The 26141-nt window shown below is 46.4% G+C and overlaps 1 protein-coding gene and 1 long non-coding RNA gene across 7 annotated transcripts in view; one reads left to right on the top strand and one right to left on the bottom strand.

The window, feature by feature from the left end:
- The window catches only part of PFKFB3 (6-phosphofructo-2-kinase/fructose-2,6-biphosphatase 3), a 76046-nt gene that overhangs the window by 26480 nt on the left and 23425 nt on the right, over nucleotides 1-26141 (bottom strand). For 3 of the 6 annotated variants that reach the window (XM_050936903.1, XM_050936901.1, XM_050936900.1), the window contains exon 1: nucleotides 4736-5201. The exons of the other annotated variants lie outside the window; for them this stretch is intronic. In XM_050936903.1, coding sequence (XP_050792860.1) covers nucleotides 4736-4814 — 79 coding nt within the window. In that variant the 5' untranslated portion in view covers nucleotides 4815-5201. Of the gene's footprint in view, nucleotides 1-4735; nucleotides 5202-26141 lie in introns of those variants that run through there. 6 annotated transcript variants of the gene reach the window in all.
- On the top strand, nucleotides 3791-11560 carry LOC127043210 (uncharacterized). The gene is made up of 3 exons (XR_007772175.1): nucleotides 3791-4180; nucleotides 9099-9176; nucleotides 11304-11560. It is a non-coding gene; the product is annotated as an uncharacterized LOC127043210 (long non-coding RNA).

Here is a 26141-nt window from a genome sequence, read left to right as displayed (position 1 = left end):
ATCTGCAGATCTTAGGGTCTGATCCTCAGAGGTGCTGGGCACACACACTGCTCCCACTGACTTTAACGGGAGTTGCAGGAGTTGAGCATCTTCATTTGGAAATTTTTCAGCAGATGCATTTTAAGGAAGGTTCATAAACTCAGGGTTGAGGAGAGTCATTGGAATAAAGGTACCTCCTAAAGAGAAGAGGCAGGTGAGAATTGCATGTGCACTACCTTGTTAAGAACCGGATCTAAAGCCCACCAAAGTCAGTGGGAGTCTTTCAATGACATTTACAAGAACTAAATGAAAAACCTGGAAAGGTGCAGAGCTTGGAGCACATAAAATGAACCAAAGATTCGGTTAATCCTTTCTGGCCTCCACTAAAAATAATACAGATTTCAGTGTAACCAAAACAAGTTCCAACTGTAAAAGAGGATTCAGCTAGGATCTTCAGAAGCACAAAAATCAGTGCAAACAATTCCCAATGGGCCATGATAGTCATCAAAGCGCCTGTGAGGGGGATTTCCTGCTGCTACCAACCTGAGCTTAAAATAGAAAATCCCCCCAATCAATGTTTATTTTTACTATCTAAATAAAATCTGTTTGGCATAGACTAACAGACAGCAAGAATACGAAGCCGCAAGATCAGGACAAACAACAGAATGACCCTGGGTTAGCAGGGGCTGCAAAACAGATGTGTGTAATATACCTGTCTAGACTTTTCTACAATGCATACACTTTATAAAAATATACATGCACATGTGCACATTCACATTTATATAAAAACACTTTGGTAAATTAGTACATAAAGCATTTCTATAGTGTGTGTGTGTGTCTGTGTGTGTGCGCGCGCGCGCACACTCTGGTAGCTGACTCCACAGAATTGCTTGCCTGTACACAGCGCACACAGGATACATATATATTAGGTATATAATTGTATAATAATACACACACACAGGTACACATGCAAGTTGAGCAAGGATGAAGGAAGAGAAAAGTACCAGCCCTGCATCCTCAAATATTCCATGCACACACACCCCTCCCTCTTGTAAAGCGAGTGGCTCTGCCCATTAGCCGCCTGCAATAACTTGGCTTCACAGACTACGTGAGAGACGTGCAACTTGACAGAAATTTAATGGATCACCATCCAAAGGCGGGAGGGAGGCATCATTTCACATCCATTCAATCTCCCCTAACAAGAAGTCAGCCAATCCGACTAATGATTTCACATACACACACGCAGAAAAATTCAAGCTGTTGGCCCGGGAATTTCGATGATGCTTAAAAGAGACGCTATCGCTCCCTGCTTTCCCTGGGATTTCAGGCTATTTGCATTAGATACCAATCTCGATTGTAGCTCAGTATTAGCTCTGCAGTCCGGAGTGATGTTTGTGCTCCTTCTTTTATTTGCATGGAGCAGCTGCGGGCAGGGGCGAGGGGGTCGGTCCTTGATGCCCAAATGAATAACATTAAGGAAGTAGAGTAGGAATCACCCCCGAGGGGACCCATTCCATGTTAAGGGAGAGTAATAAAAGCTCCATTATCACATCAACTAGCACTGCCACAGAAGTCTTGATAAACCAAAATACATCACAAGCTCTCTCTCCCTCAGCGTTTTACGTTGATGACTGTGGAGTACCGAGTATAGGGCCATATCTGTTTTATAAGGATTTCTTTAAGAAGCCAAACACCTAAGCGGAGTACCCTGGAAAAGTCCCATCTGCTATTAGATAATGTTTTCACCTCTTAGCTTAGAGAGCCGAGAAGTGCTGGAGAATGTGGGCTCTGGCAGTGGTGTGGTGCGGGGGTGGGGGGCACCTGGTGGGCAGCCCTCTACCCCCAGCACCCAGATAGTACAGCTGCTGCCAAGTCCAGTGCCACCCCCAAAGGAACCGCCCTCCATCCAGATTGTTTCAACCCTCCGGCTAATTCCCCAGACAGGAGACCTGTTATCCTGTAGAAATCAAGGTCCTGCTGCCACACAGATCTGCAGCCTTCTCCATAAAGCTAGTTCCTACTCAGTTTACTCTACCCAGCTGACCGACAAAGGAACGCAGGGGGTAGCAAATCCCACATGTAGCCCTGTTCTGGGCAGACTGTGCCATCTCTGACAGAAACCCCAGGGGTCGGGCTTTTTCTTACGCTTTGGCAACACTAGTATAGTTTCTCCAGCTAATAAAATCTCATTTAATTTGACTGGCAAATCCATTAGGAAAATAGCGTATATAGTTTTCTCTATAGGACCAGAGACCACATTTGTTTTCCTTATTTGTTGTAAAATCGTATTTGCATTCAACACACACACACACACACACACACACTCTCTCTTACATATTTCATAGGCAAGAGAGCCAGCAGAATCAGTGGCTGGTTTTTAGTCCCAGCTGTTTAAAAGGGCAATGTTTCTGGTGGAGGGGCACATATCTACAAGCTATTTTAAAATATAACGCTTAGCTAAAAAGACAAGATTAGTATCGCTGACTGCCCAAATTACTTCTGTATATTCCTTGCCTTCAGAGCACAAATAATCCTCACCTCACAACAGCAATATTTGTGCAAAGGTTTCTAGACTGCTTATTTAGGAGTGGTCCAAGTTATGTGACTTGCATCTTTACAGCTTTGCTTACATATAAACTGACCAACTCCGGAACGGGCAAAATGTATTTTGATGCTTTGTACAGCAGTAGCACCTATATGATCCTGGTATTTGCGTTTTTGTTTTAATTGAATGGTTCCATTTTTTTGACCACGAGGCTTTCTGTTCATGCCAGTTTAAAAAAAAACACAACAAATTATGAAGCTAATGTTTCAGCTTTATTATTCACTCCCTTACCCCTTTCACCTCCCTGCTAGGGGATCATAAGCAAAATCTAGTCACTCACGCAGCTCATTTTGCACATGGAAGCAAAAGGTGAGAGACTTTCCAACCCTAAGTCTGCTCCCATTGAAGTCAATGGTAAAACTCCAAGCAGAATCAGGCTTTTGATAATCCCAGCCGAAATAACGAGTGATGTATGTAACTTAACAAAATTAGGCGGGTTTGCCAGGCCATGGCTCTGAAAGTGGGTTAGAGAGATCAGCATCCCCTGATAGGGTGGGTTGTCCCTCCAGACTTCTCTGTATCGGAGGAGCCTATCCAAAGCCAGGGGAAGGCAAATAACCAGGTGACCCACAACTATGACAGCACCCAGCCACCACCACTTGTCTCATCCTGGCAGAGCTAAAAGTGAATCACAAGATGGGGGCGGGGAGAAGAGGGGGAATGCTACAGACTTTACTTCTTTTTCAAGGCAATGGGACTTTTCAATATACTACACCAGGGGAGAAACACTTTAATCAGCTCTTATGGGGAAAGATGGGGATGGTAGGATGCAGTGCTGTTGCACCCCTGTGGGTCCCAGGATATTAGAGACAAGGTGGATGAGGTAATATCTTTTATTGGACCAACTTCGGCAGGTGAGAAAGACACTTTGGCACGCACCCAGAGAGCTCCTCTTCAGGGGATAATATATGAGACTTAATTAATGTTTATAAAGAACGTGGAGATCCCTGGGTACAAGACGCTACACAGATGCAGTTTGGCACTGCATTCTCTGCAGCTCCTTAACGAAGAGGAGAATTAGGTGCAGGGATTTCTTTTGGAGGGAGGTGGCACTGCACCGGGCTCCGATCTCCCGTACAGGGGAAAAAAGGGGCCCTGGGAACAATGTAGCCGGGAAAAATGCAGCAGCCATGCTTCCCCTCTCCCACCCAATTCAGCAACGCTACACGTGGGGAAGCCACATCGGTCATCTCCCAGCACGACAGATCCCTGGTCCCCTCCCTCCAGCAGCCCCAGGGTCAAAGAATGGGAAGGCGGCGGGTCTGGATCCTGCCCGCCCAGCCGAGGAGCGATGCGCGCTGTCGGATGCGCCAAACCCATCGCCATTTCCAGCTTGTGCCCCACCCCGCACGGAGGAGTCACACGCGCCCGCAGCAGTCCCCGCCTCCAGCCATGCGTGCGGCCGGAGGAGGCGCGCTGCGGCTAGACCAGGGCTAGGGAGCATCTCAGGTCACCCCCCGCCGCCCATGCCGGCTGCATTAAGGACACGCAAACGCGGAGCTACAGGCCACTTAGACGCCCATTCGGGCGCAGAGCTCGCCAGGGGCATCGGCCCACCGCGTGCAGCAACCCCCACCCCTCCCTGCTCAGCTCAAGGTAAACCCGTCAGTGCAGACGTGGGAGTCTGTTCCTCCCACCCACGCGGCTGGAGCCCCAGCCATGACCAAGACCGGACAACGCTCGATTTCTAGGGAAACACCATTCCCGAGCCTGCCCGGTACTCTCCTCTCCGGGGTACATGTCCACCGCTCCCCGGTGCAATCCTCCTACGTGTCCAGGCTATGCTGCAAGCGGCGCCCATGATCCCTTTAAAAATACAGGGCGATGCTCAACCGAAGGGATAAATCAATGGCAGAAGGGGCGGCCCCTTGGACAAAGGGAGGGGCAGCCCCCACCCAGCATCCCACTCACATCTTTTGGGAAGGTGTGTGGAACACGCAGCTCCCCCCACTCGCGGCATCCCACGCCCACCCAGCGCGGGGACCCGCAGCTCCCGGAAATACACCGCAAGTGAAACAGACCGTGTCCCACCCCGCCTGTGCATTAGCGCCTCTGCGTAGGTGCGGGCACCGCTCAGGCTTATCATCCATCCCCTCCCCGCCCTATTCCCACACATCTGTCCGCCCCCCGCCCCCGCTGTGCTATACTCACATCTGCGGGGCAGCGCAGGGTGGTTATCATTGGGGAGCCAAATTTTCTGGATCCGGCTTTGAGTCAGCTCCATGGGCATTTTTACAACCAAGGTCGGTTTGCGCTCCGTGTCCGGCTTGGTGGATGGATGCACGGGAAAGAGAGTAAAAAGGGCCTTTTTTGTTTGCTTTTTAAACACGCGGGCCCGGACGCTGCAGCACCCGATGTCTTTACACCCTAGTCCTAAGGCTTCTGATCATGCAATGATTGCAAAGTTAAGGCTGGGACACTGCCTTGAGGGGACAGAGCCAAAAGCAGCGGCGAGGAGCACGTGTTCCCCGGGACAGGAGGGCTGGATTCTCGCCGACCACTCAGCCTCACGCCCCTGCAACGCTGCTCCGCGGGTGGAATTTCCCCGGGGGGCTTCCCTCTGCAGGAGCCGTTCGGGGAATGCCACTGAGACAGATTCCCCGGAGCCTGCCTCCACCTCCTGCCTCTCTCGTGTGAATGCCCCGGCTCCCACCTCGCCGCAGCTATTTCTACAGCAAAAGACCGGCCGGCAAACCCTGCGTCACCCGCAGCCCGCCCCTAGCCGGCAAGGGTGGGGGAGAGTCTTTGCAGGGAGCAGCCGGCATTGGAGACGCCAGCGCGTGCTGCCGTCGCGTGGCGGCTAGGCGAGCTGCAGCCACCCTGGGGGGATTTACGATCAACTTTTTCTTAGACAAAGGACTCACGTTGGTGAGACAAGCGTGCAAAAAATCCATGCATGGCACGGATAATCCACGCGACTCTAGAATAATGTTAAGAGCGCACCGTGTCGCTCCAATTTGTATGTTTACATTCTCTGTCTAGCATTATATACTAGTCTGGGTGCAATACCCACTGGTAAATACCGGTGCATGCATATTTTATACATACACTAAGTGTATAATATATAGACACATTTATTGCACAGATATAAACATCTTGAAACTATAAGGGTATAGTTCTCATATGCATAAGAAAAGGGGGAATTATGTACTTTATAGCAGCTCTAAAATATAGACAAATATTTTCACTGAACTGTATTGAGAATACACTAAATCCCAACTGGATTATTTCCCTGAGATATACACCAAATATCAATGGATTATTTCCCTGTATATTGTGTATACACAATGCACGGGGATGACCTCCGCTCCATTAAGAGGTGAAATATAAATACAAACATTTTGTATTAAAACCAACAAAGAAAAGTCCCTGGCTCTATCCTATTTCTGCCTGCCCCATTCAGGCTCCTGTAACCTTTATGCAACAGATCGGAGATCAGGAGCTTATTTTTATAGTACAATTATATTTTAGGTTTAATATCGATCATTTCCCGTCCTCATTGAAAGCTAGGCTGTATTTCAGCGCGCGAACTGATTTTTACACACACACACACACACACAAGCGACACAAAAGGCAAAACGCAGACAGGGGTGTGGGCTGCCGGGTGCAGGCACGTCCCTCACGTTCCGCATGACTCTGCAGGGAAGCCTCAGCCCTGGCTACAGACGCTCCTTTCATCGCAGCTGGATGCACTTGCTGCGGCAGGGAGATGCAGCCTCCAGCGGGGGCTGATCGTTACCTTCTCCTGCAGTTCTTCAGAGAGGGGCTTGCTGACTGCCAGGCGGCTGGGAAACTCCAGCACCCAAGATTTCATTTAGCTTGATTATTAGGCCATGGCTACACTCACACTTTACAGCGCGGCAACATTCGCGCTCAACCTACTGACCTGATGCTTTTATTAACAAGCATAGTCATTTACACACTACAATAGTAAGATTAATGGGGGAAGTCACTAGTCTCTAATATCCAGGTATTAAGGACACAGAACCTGCGGGGACCCAGGACCTATGCCCTGTGAAGGGCTCAGCACCCTTCATACTCACTAAAATCAGCAGAAATTTGGGGTCTCCTCTCTCTCCAAATGGACATAGAGGCTTACCCCAAAACCCATGGAAGGGGATCCTTCTATGGACTTTGGATCAGGCCCAGAATGACAAAGGCAAGAGAGAGCTCTTGTGCACAAGAATAAATCATGAGGCTGACGGGGGAGGGGAAGGATAAACGCTTAATATTGTCCTTGGCAAAGTTAATTCCCTGCAGGATTAATGACTGATCATGCTTAGATTCCAGGGAATGACCTATTGGGCCCATTAGCTTGGTGCTGCCAGGTCATTATTTCACAGGGAAGGCAATGCACCAGACTGCTTAAGGTTTAATTTTTAAATTGACAGATTTTTATCTGATGGCCAGCTACCTTTCCAGTTTAAAACACTGCTTCCAGGCCAGCGGCACTGCCTTAATGAAATCAATCCCAGGGTGGCGGAAATAAATGAGCATAGCAAATAAAGATGTAAAGATAAAATTATGGAAGAGCCAGAAAAATATACCCCAAGCTTGTATGGGGCATGCCCCCAGCATTCCCAAAGCTGCTTCATTTAGATATGATGAGGCAGATCCTTGGTTGGAGTAAAGTGTCATAACTCCATTAATTGCAATGGAGCTATGACAACTTACACCAGGTGAGGGTCTGCCCCCACGCAGTTACTTCATTTATGTAGAAAGTTTAGAAGCGGTGAGGAACTCAAGACTGGTGCTGAGCACAATGTAAACACCAACAGACAATCACACCACAAGTGTTAGATGCTGTAGGCCCTTATGCAATACTGGGAGTCATGAGTCTGCTTTAATCATTTTTAACATACCTATCATGCTTGAAAACGAAGCCATTCCAACAAATTGGCACAACAACATTTAGAGTGTTAACTAGTTTTTAACACTATATATTGTACCCTTGATTTCTGGAAGTAAATCTGTATATTTTTGTTACAAACATATAGCGAGAACATATAATTGGCCACAATTTTACTTTGCAATAAATATACAATCACCCATGTAAAGGTAGCCTTGATTGAGGAGATTAAAATGCAAGGTCCCAAAAAACACTCCGGGGTAGGGGGGAGGGAATCTAATAAGGAAGTTGGGGAAAAAATCCAAAAGGGCTTGGCTGGTAAAAAAAAAAACAAAACTGTATGTCAAGAGCAGAGAGAGTTGTTACAAAATCAAGAAGTGGGGGACCCTGTAGATCAAACAGTTAGACACTACAATATACAAGTACCAATCATCCTTGCTATAGCCACAGCAGACAGGCAGAATTATAGAATCATAGGTTTAGAAGGGACCGCACAGGTCAGTCTACCCCCTTTCAAGGTACAGTACAGCTGTACAGCCTCTGATTTGGCTGTATCCACAGAGGCAAAGGCATTCAGTTTTCTCCATTCCATCAGTGAAAGAATTTCTCAGGTCAACTTTCTCCAAGGAGTCACAATGAGTTTCAAGGAAGAGTTTAGTTGTGTCTGAATTGCAATGGGCTGAGATGCTGCTGCTAACATACAGCAGCACCAGGTCCACTAAAGTCTGTAATTTCACTCCTGATTTAAAGGTGACCTGAGAAGGCAGGAAAACGTTTTCATGTCCTTATCGGATGATGTGTAAACTTTTTCCTCCTGCTTGTTTCTTTGCACGAAAAATTAAGATCTTGCAATGCCACACTACCCCAGAAAAGGATTCAGGTGGGTGCTGGAGAGAGGGAGGTGTTAAGTAACCTGACTATCCACAGCTAAACGATAGTTAAGCTTGATAGGCAAGCACCTCCTGAAGATGGAGTCCAGCTGGGCAGGAGAAGGCAGGACTGGTATAAGGTCAGAAGAGAGAGCAGAAGGAGGTTGCAATGTGGAAGCCTGCAATCAGTCTCTGGGCTTAGAGTAGGAAAAGGAGGAAACTCAGGGAGGGAGTAGAAGTCCTGGACTCCTGGCCCTGGGGGAAGGGCCCACCCAGAGGGATGATAGAGGAGGAAGTCTGACAGAGATGGAATAGGAAGCAGTCCAGGAAAACAACAGCAGGATTTTGGGATGGAGCTGACCTTGGCTGCTGATTGTAGGGTCCCTAGGCAGAAACCTGGAATAGTGGGTGCTCACCACTGGGGAAGTGGCATAAGCTTGAACTGGAGGACTGCTGGGAATGATGCCCAGTCAGCCAGTCCTGAGAGACTTTGGAAGGGAGAAACCATATAGTGACTCGGCTGGAGGGCCGAGTCCCACAGAGGAAGTATCACAACTCCTGGCGCATGAACAGGGCCGCAGCCCACGAGAGATGGAAAAGGGGTCTCAGATCAGGCAAAGCTCTTTCCCAGATACAGCCACAAGCAGGCACCCCAGTGGTGAGCAGAGAATACTGTGACACCGGACATTTCCATTACATGTGTCTGACGAAGTGAGTATTCACACATGAAAGCTTATGCTCCAATACATCTGTTAGTCTTTAATGTGCCACAGGACTCTTTGTTGCTTTTTTGCAGATCCAGACTAACATGGCTACCCCTCTGATACTGTAACACTTGTATATCCTGGAAGACTTGTGGATGACTGGAGAACTGGTAGGGTAGTGACATCACAAGTACCAAGGAAGTGAAACCTGACTGAATTAAAATCAGAACCCCTTTCAATTAGGCTACATAATAATTATTGGCCAAGATTCCCCAAAACAGGAGCCTAAAGTTAGGTTAATCCTTAGGCACGTAAGTGACTTGATTTTCAAAGGTGTGAGCACCCAGTTACACCCGCTGAGTCAAATTGAGGCTATGTTCATTGGAGTTCGTGCAGCACTCAGATGCTACAGTGGTGGGGTTATCTAAGCTGTAAAACAGCTTCTGTCTAAAGTGCAGTGGTAAAAAGCACGGCTTCTCATACACCAACTTGCTTATCACACTTGTAAGTAAACTTCACATGCTGCTTCCCCAATTCCGGGGCCATGAGTTGTTTAGTTAATTCCCTTTTATGAGGGCGCGAGACTGGAAGTCACTTAGCAGTGGCCATCTGTGTATTACTCAGGACTACGTGTCAGGCGGCCCATCACACAGCGTTCCCTGCATGTCACCCAAGGTGAGGGACGCCTCCATCAAACAAAAAGGAAAAAAGCCAGTTCTCTGTGGACCACAGAGCCAGAGGGAATGGACAGGCTCTGGCTGTAAAGAAAGATGCAGAGGGAGGAATACAAACAACAAAAGTCATTATGGGATATTCAGGAAAGAGAGAATCCTGTGATTTGGACCCAAAAGGCTTCCTGTCCATTGGTCAGCCAAATCCCACCATTTAAAACATGGTGCTACTAAAGGACCTAGATAGAGATTGATCTAGGTGGCACTTTATCTGCAAGGAGGCTTCGTCCCTTTAGGATTTGCCATGCTGCTGCTGCAAAAATAAAGTTACCCTGCACAGGGTTCTTATCCTTCTTCAGTTCACATACAACACTACAGCCCCTTCTGTACTGCAGCAGCTAAGGCCCTGTACCTTGGAAATCCCATCCAGGGGTGTGTACAGCCTTCATCATGAAAGCACTGAGTGCTTCCAAGATCAGGACTAGAGGTACGTGGGCAGAGCTGTGCAGGGTCCGAAATTGGAGTAGCAGGGGGTGTTGCAGGTGAAGCTATATGTGCCTTGGCAGAGTTTGGGGAGTAGATGGGATACTTGCATAGCATCTGCACATAGCACGGCTCACTCTAGTCTAATGTATGCTAGTTCCTTGCTTGCTATCAGGAGACCCAAATGTACCTCCTTTTAAAATTAAACAAGCACATTTGCATTTAAAAAGTAGCCTAAACAAGGCAAGACTCAAAAGGAAGAAAATGTGTAGAATTTGAGAGAAAAACAAGGACCTTTTGTCAACTACAGACAGCAGGACCTGGAAATACAGTACACTACTATTTCCATTATACACCTCCCTTTGCTGGCTTCAGGAATTTAGAAGTCAGCATTTGAAATTGGCTTTTTGGCTGCAAAGTCTACATGGGAGAACTTCCCGTGTTATTTTTTGTGGGGGGGAGGAGGGAGTCATTTTGGTCCATTTTCACTTAAGAGGGGGAATTCTGTGCATGATATTTTGGTGGATTTCAGATGCTTTTTAGTTACTATCAGATTCTACCAACATAACTCACATTGAGTAATACCATCTCCTTCCAATAGCCCCAATGAAATTGGCACAGTTAAGCATGGCAGAATTAGACCCTGGATAAACCAGGGCTTCTAGCCCCGTTGGAGAGAGAGGGAATTGAAAATGCCTTTAAATAGCTCTGGGCCAGTAACCTTTTAGTTCTGATCTCCTCAGTAATAATCTCTCTCCTTCTTTCTCTTTTTATTTATCTATTTTCTATTTTTATTTATTGTCCTTAAATAACATACAGTAAAATGTTCTGTGCTTGAGATTTTTTCAATCCCTATGGCAGCTCTGGACAACAATTCACATTAAAATTAACGGAAACTGAATGTCAAATGCCCTTTTGGCCATTTTGAAGATCTCAGCAAAATCAGGAAGAGCTACTTGACTGCTCAGCACTTTTGATAATCAAGCCACTTATTTAGGTGCCTAAATATGCTCTTAGATGGCTTTGATTTAGGTGCCAAACTCCCACTGAATTTCAGTCCCCTGGGCTCCTTTAAAAACTGGGGCTTGTGATTTCAAAGTCTTGGCCTGTGTGTTTAATTCTTTTTTGTTTCTCTGCTGTTAGAAACATGAGCGTCTGACACCAAACTCCACATGTACGTGTGCCCCAAGCCTTCTGGACGCACGAGTCAGTCTCTGAACATAGCAGCTGCCGGGCCTTGTGTCTCTGATGGGTCAACCCAAAGCCCCAGAGCTAAAAGCTCCAGACCTTTGGAAGAACCTGAACCTGAATTTGGCAGTTTGGGTCCATCTTCAGTAAAATCTCTCCTATTAATATCCACTGTACAGAAATAAAGATTAACAGTGATTTATTTTTGAGAATGCTGACTCCCAAAGGACATGACTCCTATTCTTATTCCCAAGGAAGCTTAAGTGGAAAGCCTATATCACATCCATGTTTCATGGTCTGAAGTCTGGAGAGGAAACCAGATTCACTGCTCCATGATGTGGCACAATAAGTGCAGCCTATAGACTGCACAGGAACAGACTGGATCTGTCAGAGAAAACTGATGATAATATGCAAAATCTTACTGACTCAGAGAGGGACTTTACATATTTGTCATTACAATGTCTCTGGACTTAGCGTGCATGCCAGATAACGTCAGTGTGTATTGAGATTATTATGCAAAAGATGCCCAAAGCTGAATGGCCCATATCACACTCCAAAGAGAGCTACTTCCAGGCCAATGAGGAGAGTTATATGAAAAATAGTGAGCATTCACTGGTAACTATCCTGGGATAGCAGCAAAGAGTCCTGTGGCACCTTATAGACTAACAGACGTTTTGGAGCATGAGCTTTCGTGGGTGAATACCCACTTCGTCAGATGCATGTAGTGGAAATTTCCAGGGGCAGGTATATATATATATATGCAGGCAAGCTAGAGATAATGAGGTAGTTCAATCAGGGAGGATGAGGCCCTGTTCTAGCAGTTGAGGTGTGAAAACCAAGGGAGGAGAAACTGGTTTTGTAATTCGCAAGCCATTCACAGTCTTTGTTTAATCCTGAGCTGATGGTGTCAAATTTACAGATGAACTGAAGCTCAGCAGTTTCTCTTTGAAGTCTGGTCCTGAAGTTTTTTTGCTGCAGGATGGCCACCTTAAGGTCTGCTATAGTGTGGCCAGGGAGGTTGAAGTGTTCTCCTACAGGTTTTTGTATATTGCCATTCCTAATATCTGATTTGTGTCCATTTATCCTTTTTCGTAGCGACTGTCCAGTTTGGCCGACGTACATAGCAGAGGGGCATTGCTGGCATATGATAGCGTATATTACATTGGTGGAGGTGCAGGTTGTCATCATGAACAGATCTGACTACCAAAAGGAGGCTGCCAGACAACTTTCCAACACCAAATTCTACAGGCCACTTCCCTCAGATCCCACTGAGGAATACACTAAGAAACTACAACATCTACTCAGGACACTCACTACACTAACACCGGAACAAATCAACATACCCTTAGAGCCCCGACCAGGGTTATTCTATCTACTACCCAATATCTACAAACCCGGAAATCCTGGACGCCCCATCATCTCGGGCATTGGCACTCTCACTGAAGGACTGTCTGGATATGTGGACTCTCCACTCAGACCCTATGCCACCAGCACTCCCAGCTATCTCCGTGACACCGATTTCCTGAGGAAACTACAAAGCATTGGTGACCTTCCAGAAAACACCATCCTAGCCACCATGGATGTAGAGGCTCTCTACATGAACATCCCACACACAGATGGAATACAAGCTGTCAGGAACACTATCCCTGATGATGCCACAGCACAACTGGCTGCTGAGCTCTGTGCCTTTATCCTCACACACAACTATTTCAAATTTGATGACAATATATATCTCCAGATCAGTGGCACCGCTATGGGCACCCGCATGGCCCCACAATATGCCAATATTTTTATGGCCGACCTGGAACAACGCTTCCTCAGCTCTCATCCACTCACGCCCCTTCTCTACCTACGCTACATTGATGACATCTTCATCATCTGGACCCATGGGAAGGAGTCTCTGGAAAAATTCCACCACAATTTCAACAGCTTCCACCCCACCATCAACCTCAGTCTGGACCAGTCTACACAGGAGGTCCACTTCCTAGACACCACAGTGCAAATAAGTGATGGTCACATTACCACCACCCTATACTGAAAACCTACGGACCGCTATGCCTACCTTCATGCCTCCAGCTTCCATCCCGGGCACATCACACGATCCATTGTCTACAGCCAAGCACTGAGGTACAACCGCATCTGCTCTAACCCCTCAGACAGAGACCAACACCTACAAAATCTCCATCAAGCATTCTCAAAACTACAATACCCGCACGAGGAAATAAGGAAACAGATCAACAGAGCCAGACATGTACCCAGAAGCCTCCTACTGCAAGATAAACCCAAGAAAGAAACCAACAGGACTCCACTGGCCATCACATACAGTCCCCAGCTAAAACCTCTCCAACGCATCATCAGGGATCTACAACCCATCCTGGACAATGATCCCGCACTTTCACAGGCCTTGGGTGGCAGGCCAGTCCTTGCCCACAGACAACCTGCCAACCTGAAACATATTCTCACCAGCAACTGCACACTGCACCATAGTAACTCTAGCTCAGGAACCAATCCATGCCACAAACCTTGATGCCAACTCTGCCCACATATCTACACCAGCGACACCATCACAGGACCTAACCAGATCAGCCACACCATCACTGGTTCATTCACCTGCACATCCACCAATGTAATATACGCCATCATATGCCAGCAATGCCCCTCTGCTATGTACATCGGCCAAACTGGACAGTCGCTACGAAAAAGGATAAATGGACACAAATCAGATATTAGGAATGGCAATATACAAAAACCTGTAGGAGAACACTTCAACCTCCCTGGCCACACTATAGCAGACCTTAAGGTGGCCATCCTGCAGCAAAAAAACTTCAGGACCAGACTTCAAAGAGAAACTGCTGAGCTTCAGTTCATCTGCAAATTTGACACCATCAGCTCAGGATTAAACAAAGACTGTGAATGGCTTGCCAATTACAAAACCAGTTTCTCCTCCCTTGGTTTTCACACCTCAACTGCTAGAACAGGGCCTCATCCTCCCTGATTGAACTACCTCATTATCTCTAGCTTGCCTGCATATATATATATATACCTGCCCCTGGAAATTTCCACTACATGCATCTGACGAAGTGGGTATTCACCCACAAAAGCTCATGCTCCAAAACGTCGGTTAGTCTATACGGTGCCACAGGACTCTTTGCTGCTTTTACAGATCCAGACTAACACGGCTACCCCTCTGATACTATCCTGGGATAGAACAATAGATTCAGTACATGGATCATTTAATGGTTACCTGTTCTGTTAATTTCCTCTGAAGCACTTGGCATTGGCCACTATGAGAAGACAGGATACTGGGCTAGATGGACCTTTGGTCTGACCTAGTATGGCCTTATGTTGTTCTTATTGGGAATTACGTCAGATTCTGTTACAAAATACTGTACCCAAAACCACTGTACTTTTCCCCGGGACACACAGGAAATGACTGAAAGCCATATAATGAGGTTGCAGGAAAAGAAGGCAGGGTTTCTGTTTTTTAAAGTTGATGACAAAGGCATGATCTGAATACAGGCCCAGGAGCCAGGACTTGAGGCCTAGATTCAACAAAGTACTTAAAAGTGTGCTTAAAATTAAGCACACACTTATGCACTACTGAAGTCTTAAGCAGCTACTTAGGCGCTTGGCTGAATTGGTGTCCAAGGCCCAACTCCTCAAAGCTATTTAGGTACTTAAATACTTTTGAAGATCTGGGCCCAAATTCCTGAGCTCCACTAACAACTCACTGTGTGGCTTTGGAGAGTCACCCATCCTCTGTAGGGCCTGAGTCCGCTGAGGTCAATGGGAGTTTTGCCACTGACCTCAGTGGGAAGAGGATGGGGTGGTTGAGTGTGCCTCAGTTTCCCTATATATAAAAAGAGCATAACTTATTACCTATCAGCTAATGTCCATAAATAACCAATCGAGGTGCTAAATGTTTTATATCACAATAGTAGCAAAGGTGTCTTTTGTTCCATTTGTATAACAAATGGACCAGTGTTTCCAGTATTTACATACATATATGCGTGGCTCGGTTTCTTAAAAAAAAATAAAAAGCCAGACCCTTTGGAAACGCAGAACTTGTCTGCTACTTCCTGGGAGAACCTGGGGCTTTCAAAAGCACAATGAGACACTATGGCCATTTCATTCTCTTGGGACCTGGCTACGAAGCTATTTTCACTGCCAACAATTCTCTCTTGCTGGACTTTGGAAAAACTTGTGAAAAATCACTGATGGGAAAAGTTTGTGGAGTGGGAGGTTTTGTGAACATTGGGACGTATTTGCATTAGGGTTTGAAAAACTAGTGGAAGTCCACAAGGAAACGAGAACTCTGCATTAGTGAATCATACCCCATCCCACAAGCCAGGCTGATACAAGTGGATGGCATGTATAGGAGATATAAATGGTCTCCTCTCAGAGTCCTTCTTTTTCCCTGCCACACCTTCATGTTTCTCTGTCTTGTTTGTTTCTCCATCCTCCCCAGATTTTAAGGCCAGAAGGGACTGTTACATCATTCAGTCTGACCTCATCCATCACACTGCCCAGATAAATTCACTCAGTGAGTCCTACGTGGAGGTAATTGTTCTGTCCTCTTCTCCATTTTTAACCCTATTACTACGACTGGATTTCTCTCTCTCCCTTATCCCTTGCCTTCCCCCTCTCAGCCTTTGCTCTTTTTAGCCCAGGCTCTATTAAATAGATGTTGAGCCCATTAACTTTTGAACTGCAGTCAAACCCACCAAGCTTAAGTTGGCACAAAATCAGACAAAAATGATTTTTCATAGATTTCATGGAGTTTAAGGCCAGAAGGGACTATCGATCATCCAGTCTGACCTCCTGCATATCATAGGCCACTCAATTTACCTAGTTACCTCTGTGTTGAGCCCAGTAACTGGGGTTACAATAAAGCATTTCAGTCCTCGGGAGCCTGACTGGTTGTGTGCCACACACAGAGAACATAGAAACCAATAGTGTCAGTTATTTAAAGAGGATGACAAAATTCTAATTAGACAGGCCAAAAAAAAATCTGAAGAGCAACTAGGAAAAGACACAAAAACCAACAGTGATTTTTTTTTAAGTACATCAGAAACAGGAAGCCTGCCAGGCAGTCAGTGGGGCTGCTGGACAATTGAGGTGCTAAAGGAGCACTCAAGGAAGGTAAGGCTGTTGAAGAGAAGCTAAAATCAATGAGTTCTTTGTATCAGTCTTCACTGCAGAAGTTGTGAGGGAGATTCCCAGACCTGAGCCATTCTTTTTAGGTAACAAATCGAAGGCGTCAGTAGAGGAGGTTTTGATATAAGTTGATAAACGTAAAATCACCAGGACCAGATGGTGTTCACCAAGAGTTCTGCAGAAACGCAAACATGAAATTGCAAAACTAACTGTGGTATGTATCAGAGGGGTAGCCGTGTTAGTCTGGATCTGTAAAAGCAGCAAAGAGTCCTGTGGCACCTTATAGACTAACCGACGTTTTGGAGCATGAGCTTTCGTGGGTGAATACCCACTTCGTCAGATGCATGTAGTGGAAATTTCCAGGGGCAGGTATATATATGCAGGCAAGCTAGAGATAATGAGGTAGTTCAATCAGGGAGGATGAGGCCCTGTTCTAGCAGTTGAGGTGTGAAAACCAAGGAAGGCGAACCAGTTTCTCCTCCCTTGATTTTCACACCTCAACTGCTAGAACAGGGGCTCATCCTCCCTGATTGAACTAACCTCATTATCTCTAGCTTGCTTGCATATATATACCTGCCCCTGGAAATTTCCACTACATGCATCTGACAAAGTGGGTATTCATCCACGAAAGCTCATGCTCCAAAACGTCTGTTAGTCTATAAGGTGCCACAGGACTCTTTGCTGCTTTAACTGTGGTATGTAACTTATCACTTAAATCAGCCTCTGTGCCATGATATTAAAAAGACTGGCACTGTTCATCTTAGAAAAGAGAGGACTAAGGGGGAATATGATAGAGGTCGATAAAATCATGAATGGTGTGGAGAAAGTGAATAGGGACGTGTTATTTACCTTTTCTCATAACACAAAAACTAGGAGTCACCCAATGAAATTAATAGGTAGCGGGTTTAAAACAAACATAAGAAAGTACTTCCTCACACAACGCACAGTCAATGCGTGGAACTCATTGCCAGAGGATGTTCTGAAGGCCAACAGTCTAAATGGGTTAAAAGAGAATTAGATAAGTTCATGGAGGACAGGTCCATCAATGGCTATTAGCCGGGATGATTAGGGCTGTAACCCAATGCTCTGGGTGTCCCTAAACCTCTGACTGCCAGAAGCTGAGACTGGATAACAAGGGATGGATCTTGATAATTGCCCTGTTCTGTTCATTTCCTCTGAAGTATCTGGCACTGGCTGCTGTTGGAAGACAAGATACTGGGCTAGATGGACCATTGGTCTGATCCAGTATGGCTGGTCTTATGAGATTCCACCAATGCCAGAGGCCTCTGCAGTGGCAGGGAAATTGATTAGGTTAGATATGCTCAAATGATTCTAGCAAACCACCTGCTCCCCATGCAACAGAAGAAGATGAAAAAAACCCAAGATCTCTGTCAATCTGACTTATAGGAAAATTCCTTCTTGACCCCACATCTGGCAGAATTTTCCCAGACCTCAAACAAACTAATTTTAAAAGAAATACTAAAACAGAACATACAGTTGAGCCTGACAGAGTCCAGCCACAAATTCAGAGTAAAATTATGTTCTCCTGCCAGGGGTCTCTGCAGATGAGTGCTGTCACTTGACAGGTCACTACAGATAAGCACTGCCGTTAAACTACCCCTGATTTTTAAAGTCAGTAAATACGGATACTTGACATAAAAGGAATATTTCCAACTCTAAAATACTTGGGGTCTATTTTCATGGTGCTGCAGTCCAGCCATCGCAATGCTACAAAGTGTGAGTGTGCATAGGTGACAGCAAATGGCAAACAAAGATCATGAGCCAGATCCTTTGTTATGGCCAAAATGCACCACAGTGGGTGCTGTGCAAAGCTAGCCTAAACCTCCCCTTGGTCCTGACTCTGGTGCTCTGTGCATGTCGTTCCCTGTATACTGTGACACAGTAACTCAGGGGATACATTGGCCTTTAACTGCCACATGGGCCTGAAAACCATGCTCCCCCTTCACAACAATGCCTCCTTCTGCCGCTCTGCGCTGGATGAGCAAAGACATACAAGCCTCTGATTTGGATCTATGACCTTGCACTGGTGTGATCTCCCCTCGGCCAGGCTATGCTGGACTCTGGAAGTAATTCTATGGATTTCAGTGGGACTGCTTGAGGATGAAGGGGCTTTCCTCAGTAAGTAAGGGTGACCGATATGGGACCCTGAGAGAGGCAAAGAAGGACACCATGAAACACACGATTGCAGCACCAAAGCACCCGCTGTTCCAGTTTTGTAACGCACATCAGGGTGAATGACGAATCTGACCAAGGAAACTCCTTCCTTCCCCATTAAAAAAAAAATAATTCTACCCGTTATGAGAAATGATGAGACACTAAAATAGCAACCGAGTAGTTGGCCCTGTCATAAACAGATAGCTAAGGGTTAATGTTCTTTTACCTGTAAAGGGGTAACACCAGTAACCTGAAACACCTGACCAGAGGACCAATCAGGAAACAAGACTTTTTCAAATCTGAGTGGAGGGAAGTTTTGGGTGTGAGTTCTTTGTTCTTTGTCTTGGGTCTGACTCTCTCAGCTCTGAGAGTGATTTTTCTATCTCCTGGCTTTCTAATCTTCTGTTTCCAAGTTGTAAGTACAAGGATAGTAAGACAATAGTTTTATATTGTTTTTTTTTGTATTTACATGTATGTAGTTGCTGGAATGTGTTAAATTGTATTCTTTTTGGATAAGGCTGTTTATTCACTTTTTTTTCTTAAGCAATTGACCCTGTATATTGTCATCTTATTACAGAACCTATTTTTAATGTCTTTTTCTTTCTTTTTTAAAATAAAGCTTTCTTTTTAAGACCTGTTGGAGTTTTTCTTTAGTGGGGACTCCAGGGAATTGAGTCTGCAGCTCACCAGGGAATTGGTGGGAGGAAGAAGTCAGGGGGAAAATCTCTTTGTGTTAGAATTACTAAGCCTGACTTTGCATACCCTCTGGGTGAGGGGGGAGAGATTAGATCTCTCGGTACTTGTGTTTCCAGGACTGGAAGCAGGGAATCTCCTAGGGTTGTCCAGGAAGGGGAGCCTGGGAGGAAGTAACCAGGAAACAAGGGGAGGGGGTTATTTCCCTTTGTTGTAGGACTCAAGGCATCTGAGTCTGGGGGTCCCCCAGGGAAGGTTTTGGGGAGACCACAGTGAGCTAGGCACTGTATAATTCCTGGCTGGTGGCAGCTTTACCAGGTCCAAGCTGGTAACTAAGCTTGGAGGTTTGCATGCTAACACCCATATTTTGGACGCTAAGGTCCAGATCTGGGAAAAAATGTTATGACAGGCCCACTGCTGAGCAATACGTTCGGAGTCAAACTTTAGCCTTCCTTAAAGCTGCTGCCGATTTATTGGGCTCAGAGGCAGAGTAACTTCTGCTGCTAAGGGAAGTCCCTGTGCACTAGTGGTTGCCATAACAGTACAAGCAGCTTGGTTCAAACACTGCCTTAGGAAGCTTGTCCTTCAATTTTTAAATAGTCCAAATCTGCCACTTCACTGTTGAGAAACAGGGAAAAGTCACTAACTGCACAGGACCCACAAAAACTGGGATGTGAAATTTTCCTACCAACTCTGTGAGCAGCAGCTAATAGCTGCCTCTCTCCAGGGAATAGCTTGGGGGTCTAAGAATCAGATCTGGAGTATCTAATCTCAGCTGGAACTGCAGGTTCTGTTCCTGGCAAGAGCTGCTCAGCACTACATCATTCAGTGGCAGAGAAGTTGAGCTCCCTGCAGTTTATTCTGGGTGTAGTTTTCAGATGAGATGCTCAAAAACAGGGGCCCTGCCTGTACATTAAATGTCATGGTCTATTTTGTAAGCATGGGGAGTTCGCACCAGTGTCTTCAATCTAAACTTCCACCGTCCCTACTCTCTGCACTGATGAATAGTGTGTAGTTGGCCACTGTCCTCCCTACTAAGAGCCAGAAACATTTTAGGGGTTTGTGGGGCCTGGGCCAGAGCAAGTGGGGGCTCCTCCCCACCACTTCTGCCTGAAGTCCCTCTCCCTCCTCCCCCCGCACTCCTGCCAGGGAGGGGGGTCAGGGCGCAGGGGCTTCCCCTGCTCTCCAGCAAGCACCTGTGCCCAGACCCCGCTCCGCGGCAGGAGTGCTGGGTGGGTGGGAGGAGCAGGTCGGGGCGCAGGGGTGCCCCAATTGGCCAGGGCCCCTGGGCATGGGCCCCATTGGCTCAGTGGCTAATCCGCCACAGCTAAGAGCAGCTGTATTTCAGTGGCACGGGCTGTGTACTGAAATTAACTGCTGCTGTGTGTACCAGTGAGGTCTACTGGATGGAGTCAGTGCTATTCAACTCTAGGGCATCAGCTTTTTACTCACTAAGCGCAAGTTTCCTTTAGCTCAAGGGGTCCTGAAGCAGAAGGATTTGGGTTTTAATTTGTAGCTGGCCGTCGATTTATTACAATGTACTTCGTTAAGCACTTCGGGATCCCTTGGGATGAAAGGGGCTATACGAAGATCATGATATTCCCCAGAGCTACACCAACACCAGTGCTGCCAACCTCACGAGATCAAAAATCACGAGTCAGACCCCCCCATAAAACTATTTTTTTAACGAAAAAAGATCATCTTGTGTTTTTTCAGTCTCCCGTTTGATTTTTGAACTCTCTCTGCCCAACCCCAGTGTGTGTGTGACAGTTAGTGTTGCCCACTCACCATCCTTCACACATTTTAAGGCCAGACTCTCACTACAGACACTCTCACCCCAATATCTGCCCATCCCTTCCCCAGAAATTATCCTGTCCCCCAGTCCTCCCATCAATTCTATCCTGTCCTGCCAGTTGCCAGTTCAGCTCCCCATCAACTCTCAGCGCCCCGCCCCATGCTCACTTCTGCTCCTCCTGGGGTTCTTTACCTTCCTTTCCTGCACCTGGGGGGGGGTGAGCTGCAGTGGGGTCCCTTCCAGGCCGTGTGCTGCAGGGGGAGGAACAGATGCACCATTCTGTCCCATTGTTCACAGGAGGGGAGGGCTGAGGAGGGAACAGAGCCCAGCTGAGCTCCAGGGCTCTTTGCTGTCCTCTCCCCAGCTCCCCTCTCACCGTCCCCTTCTGTGAGAATAGTGAGTGAAGGGGAGGGACTTGCGGCAAAGCTGAACTTCACAAGGGACTGGAGCTTCTTGCGTTCTCACAAGCTGAGCTCCAGCATCCTCTGAAATCCCGTTACTTGAGAGAAAATGGCAGGAGTTGGCAATACTGGGATACCAACGATACTGAGACAAAGAGGTGTGTTGACTTCAGTGCCATGAAAAGAAATACAGCACGGAGGGGCTAAGCGGTGTTTGGGACAGAGGAAAAATCAACATCCAGTGTGTGGAGAACATCACTTATGAGCTACGGGGATGGTACTAACGGAGAATCAAATAGTACAAAAACACTTTTTAAAATAAGCTATGGCATCCTTTCTGATCTGTCACTTAACTAAATGTATTTGGTCCCAATTAACGCACTTAAACAAGAGATATAATTAAACGCCAGTCAGAAAAGGAAGTAGAAATTCTTTTACAAACACGGGGGAGGGGAGGTATGTATGAACAGTGCAGAAAAGTGATCACAAACAATCAATAAGGCATCTGAACACAGATAGGAGATTTGATTATTTCAGAACTCAGTCAAACAGTAACAGAAGCAGTCTGAACAGCAGAAGTCTAAACCTACTATACACAAAGAGGATTCAAATCTACGTCTAGGTAAAATATTTAACTCTGGGGACTAAATATCGGGGTATTTTTTCCAGCATGAGGGTTCGTTTAGTAATAGTCTCCTGGTGGCCTGCAGTAGAAGCCAACATTTTCAAGACTGGGAGCCTAAAATGGGCATCTTCGTCCATATTTTAGGCACCAAATTATAGGGCCCAATTTGCAGAGGTCCCAGTGATTATACGCTCCTGGCCAGGTGTCCATGGGAGCTGTAGGGCTCAACGTCAGGCCATTTATTTATGTGCTTAACTTGAGGCACCTCTATTTGAAAATGAAGGACTTAGAGAGTTGTCCAAGGTTGTTGGGTCTCAGCACTTTGCTAAACCCACTAGAGTATTTAGAGGCATCTTTCCATTTAAGAAACATGATTGTTGACAGTTGTGAAGAGAATATGCATTTGTCATTGCATTTAAAAGAAATGACTCAGTCTGAGGTACTCAACCACAGCTCTGTGGAAGCCTTCCAGATAGCAGGCTTATGAACCACAGATTTAACCCATTGACTACTGGTCCTCCAAGCTGACATAATTCCATAGAAATCAGTCGAATGCTGGGACATCACTGGCCCATTTGGCCATCTGACAAATGTGCTTCACTGGATAGAATGAGCCCCTGGCACCAGTTAAGCCGTTTAAAGGTACACGCTGAGTCTTGCCTCAATTTTTGTGGAAAGGGTCTTAAATGATGCAGGGTCAGCTGCACGCATCCATCTGAAGCCAGCATTTAGAGTATTAGAACAGGAATATTTCTTAACACCAAAAGGTGGCAAAGGCCTCTAGGAAGCATATGCAAGTGGCTTACGCAATGTACTCTCAAAGTTCCTGCACGCACAAATCTAACACTGGGCAAAACCAAAGCATGTGAGGCCATGTAACAAACTGCTACATCGTGAAGTAACTGACTGTGACTCTCTAACCCGCAAGCATAGTTCTTCAGTCTCACATGCATAGAAGGTAAAGATGGGGCCTCAACATGATTTAAGCTGGGGAATCTGACCCAGTCCTTTATAGAAATGGAAGCTGGATGCGAAGTTCAAGCCTGGATCCAAACATCAATATTCAGGAAGCATTCAGCTCAATCTTTGATAGACACAGTCTTACACCTGCAGTTCTCAGGCACCTGTAGCTGTACCAGCATGGATTGGGCCTTCAAGATTTTGTAACTAGATTCTATTCTCAGGTCCGCCATTCACTCACTGTGACCTTAGCCAGGTCACTTAATCACTATTAGATTTATAACCTCTTCACTGGAAGGATGGGAACAATACTCCTTTACCTCGTACGGGTACATTTGGAGAATTAGAGTTTATAAAGCAATCTGAGATCTCAGATGGCAGATGTGATGATCCAGATTCACAGCTGGTGAAAATGACCATTTAAGTCAAGGGTGCTACTCAGATTTACATCAGTTAAGAACCTGGCCCTTTAAGAGGGTATTGTTATTAGTCATACAGTTTTAATAACAGGGCCCCAGTGGCTTCTTTTAGAGTCAGATTCTTGTACCTTTAAACTCAGCCTAACTAAGAACCTGATCCACAGCCCACTGAAGTTAAGTGGACTACCTCACACTGTTATTAGTCCCATTCATTTTAATGGGGCTAATTGTGCTACTCAGCTAGAAAGGGTGGCAGAAGGCCATGGCTACGCTGGCACTTTACAGCGCTGCAACTTTCGCGCTCAGGGGGGTGAAAAAACACCCCCCCTGAGCGCTGCAAGATACAGCGCTGTAAAGCCTCAGTGTAATCACTGCCGCAGCGCTGGGAGCGCGGCTCCCAGCGCTGCAAGCTACACCCGTAAGGGATGTGGTTTACATGCAGTGCTGAGAGAGCTCTCTCCCAGCGCTGGCGCTCAGACCACACTCACACTTCAAAGCACTGCCGCGGCAGCGCTCCCGCAGCGCTGCCACGGCAGCGCTTTGAAATGGCAAGTGTAGCCATACAAGCAAGTTACTTCATTATCCAATGGTCCTCACTGGTAGGAAGCATTTCTGCTCTCATTTACATTTACCTTTCATTCAGCTCAAGTTCCATTTCCCCAGTTATCCCATCAGTGCCATGTGGGAAAGCTGAGGCTGTCTTTTTCAACCCAGCCACCTTCTTGGGCCTAATTTATCCAGTGATGTCACAAGCCAATGGCAGTGACAGCCCCACTGCTACCATGGGAACTAATATGACCCCCTCACTCCTACATGAACATAGCTTGGGGGCTTCATAGAGTAGCAAAGTTACAGAGGCAAGAGCTTCTCTTTAGACTAAAACCACTTCAATAATCAACGAAGATGCAAAAGGAAATAGATATTTTAGTAAAATTAACTGTGGTTTAAAGTTTGCCTGCAAGCAGCTGGTTTAAGCAAGGAAGCAAACAAGAAAAAGTGGTGTTTGTTATTATTATTGATTGGTGATGCTGGGCTTTTAGGCAGCACAGTACCTCGAACCAATTTTAAGTCTAGAAACCAGGAACTCCCGAGTTCTAAATCCAGCATCACCTCTGGCTGTGTATGCATAACCTCAGGCAAGTTACTTAAACTCTCTGGGCCTGATTTTCCATTGAACTGGAATGGTGAGATTTACACCCGAGGGTGCAACACACTGGCAAAGCAGATGTGTGCCTCAGTTTCCCTACTCATAAAATGGGTGTAATACTTAGCTAATGGAATCACTCAGTTAAAATCAGTGTTTGCACAAGGCTTTGAAATAGAAAGCACTATGTAAGTGCTAGGGATTACAAAGCTGCTATGCTGATGGGACTTTAGGACAGTGTGTAATTCTACAATATACCTATGAACTGAGAATTCCTATCATTCTGAAGGATCAGACTAAACTCTTTATTCCCAGACTTTAAGGCCAGAAGGGACTGTTTTGATCAACTGTTCTGACTTGCATAATGCAAGCCAAAGATCTCACCCGGTGCTTCCTGCCTAGAGCACATCACTTCTGTTTGAAGTCTGGTTCAGTCTAAACTGAACTGACTCTCTCCAAACAATAGTCCCTAACTCTGTAATGGTGACATCTGCTAGAAATAACAGAGGGGAACACAAGTCCAAATAATCAGAGATCACACACAGCACCTTGTGTCTCTGAATTGGCTCTAGCCATCCTGTGCCATTCCATTTTACAAAATGCTGGCGCATTTAGGGAGGCAAAGTAAATCATTTCTCACCATTTGCATTTCAAAACAAAGTAGGTGCTCGCTGATCTCCTGGCAACCAGTTACTCCCCAGCCCCTTGTATTCACAGAGGAAAAGCGCTGGTACCACATTCACAATGCCAGAGCCTGAACTCCTGAGTCTACCCCCCAGAACAGGTACAACCCAGGCAGCGGCAGGGTTGGCTTCCCCCACCCCAGTCCAATGTGCCTCAGCCCTGACCTGGAGGCGCCACTTCCATACATGAAAGGGAAGTCCATTTCCACTGTCCAATTCAATCCTTGGCCTCTCTTTTGTAAGCTGTGTTCACCGGGAACTGGACTGAGACAGAGAGCTGGTTTTACAAGGATTCCTAACAGCCCTGAACCTTCCTAGTCTACCCAAGGGCCCCTGTCATGCCGTGTTCTCCAGGCAGGTAACATTCATTAATTACACCTCACAACAGCTTAAGGTTACTATTCCCTTTTTTCAGATGGGCAGGTCTGAGGCCAGGCCCCCCACCCTCCACACACATGCACACACCCTTTTTATCGGCCACAAAGGCCAATGACTGGGGTGGGGGAGAGGAGCGAACAGGGGGAAGAGGTTTGGGGGATGAGGTGGTGCAGGAGCGGGACCTTAGGGAAGGGGGCAGGGCCTCAGGGAGAAGGAGTGGAACAGGGGGCAGGGCCACAGTTCACCCACTTGTGCCCCCCCCCATTTTAAAGGAATTTATGCTGCCCCTGTACAGGTAAGTGAACCAGCCTGCCCAAGTCCACAGTGCAAGTGAATGTCAGAGCTGGGCATAAAATCCAAGAT

Source organism: Gopherus flavomarginatus, chromosome 1 (genome assembly GCF_025201925.1).
Source record: "Gopherus flavomarginatus isolate rGopFla2 chromosome 1, rGopFla2.mat.asm, whole genome shotgun sequence".
In the NCBI taxonomy this organism is placed as follows: Eukaryota; Metazoa; Chordata; order Testudines; family Testudinidae; genus Gopherus; species Gopherus flavomarginatus.
Note: the sequence above shows the minus strand (reverse complement) of the source record. Positions and strands in the feature narration are given on the sequence as shown.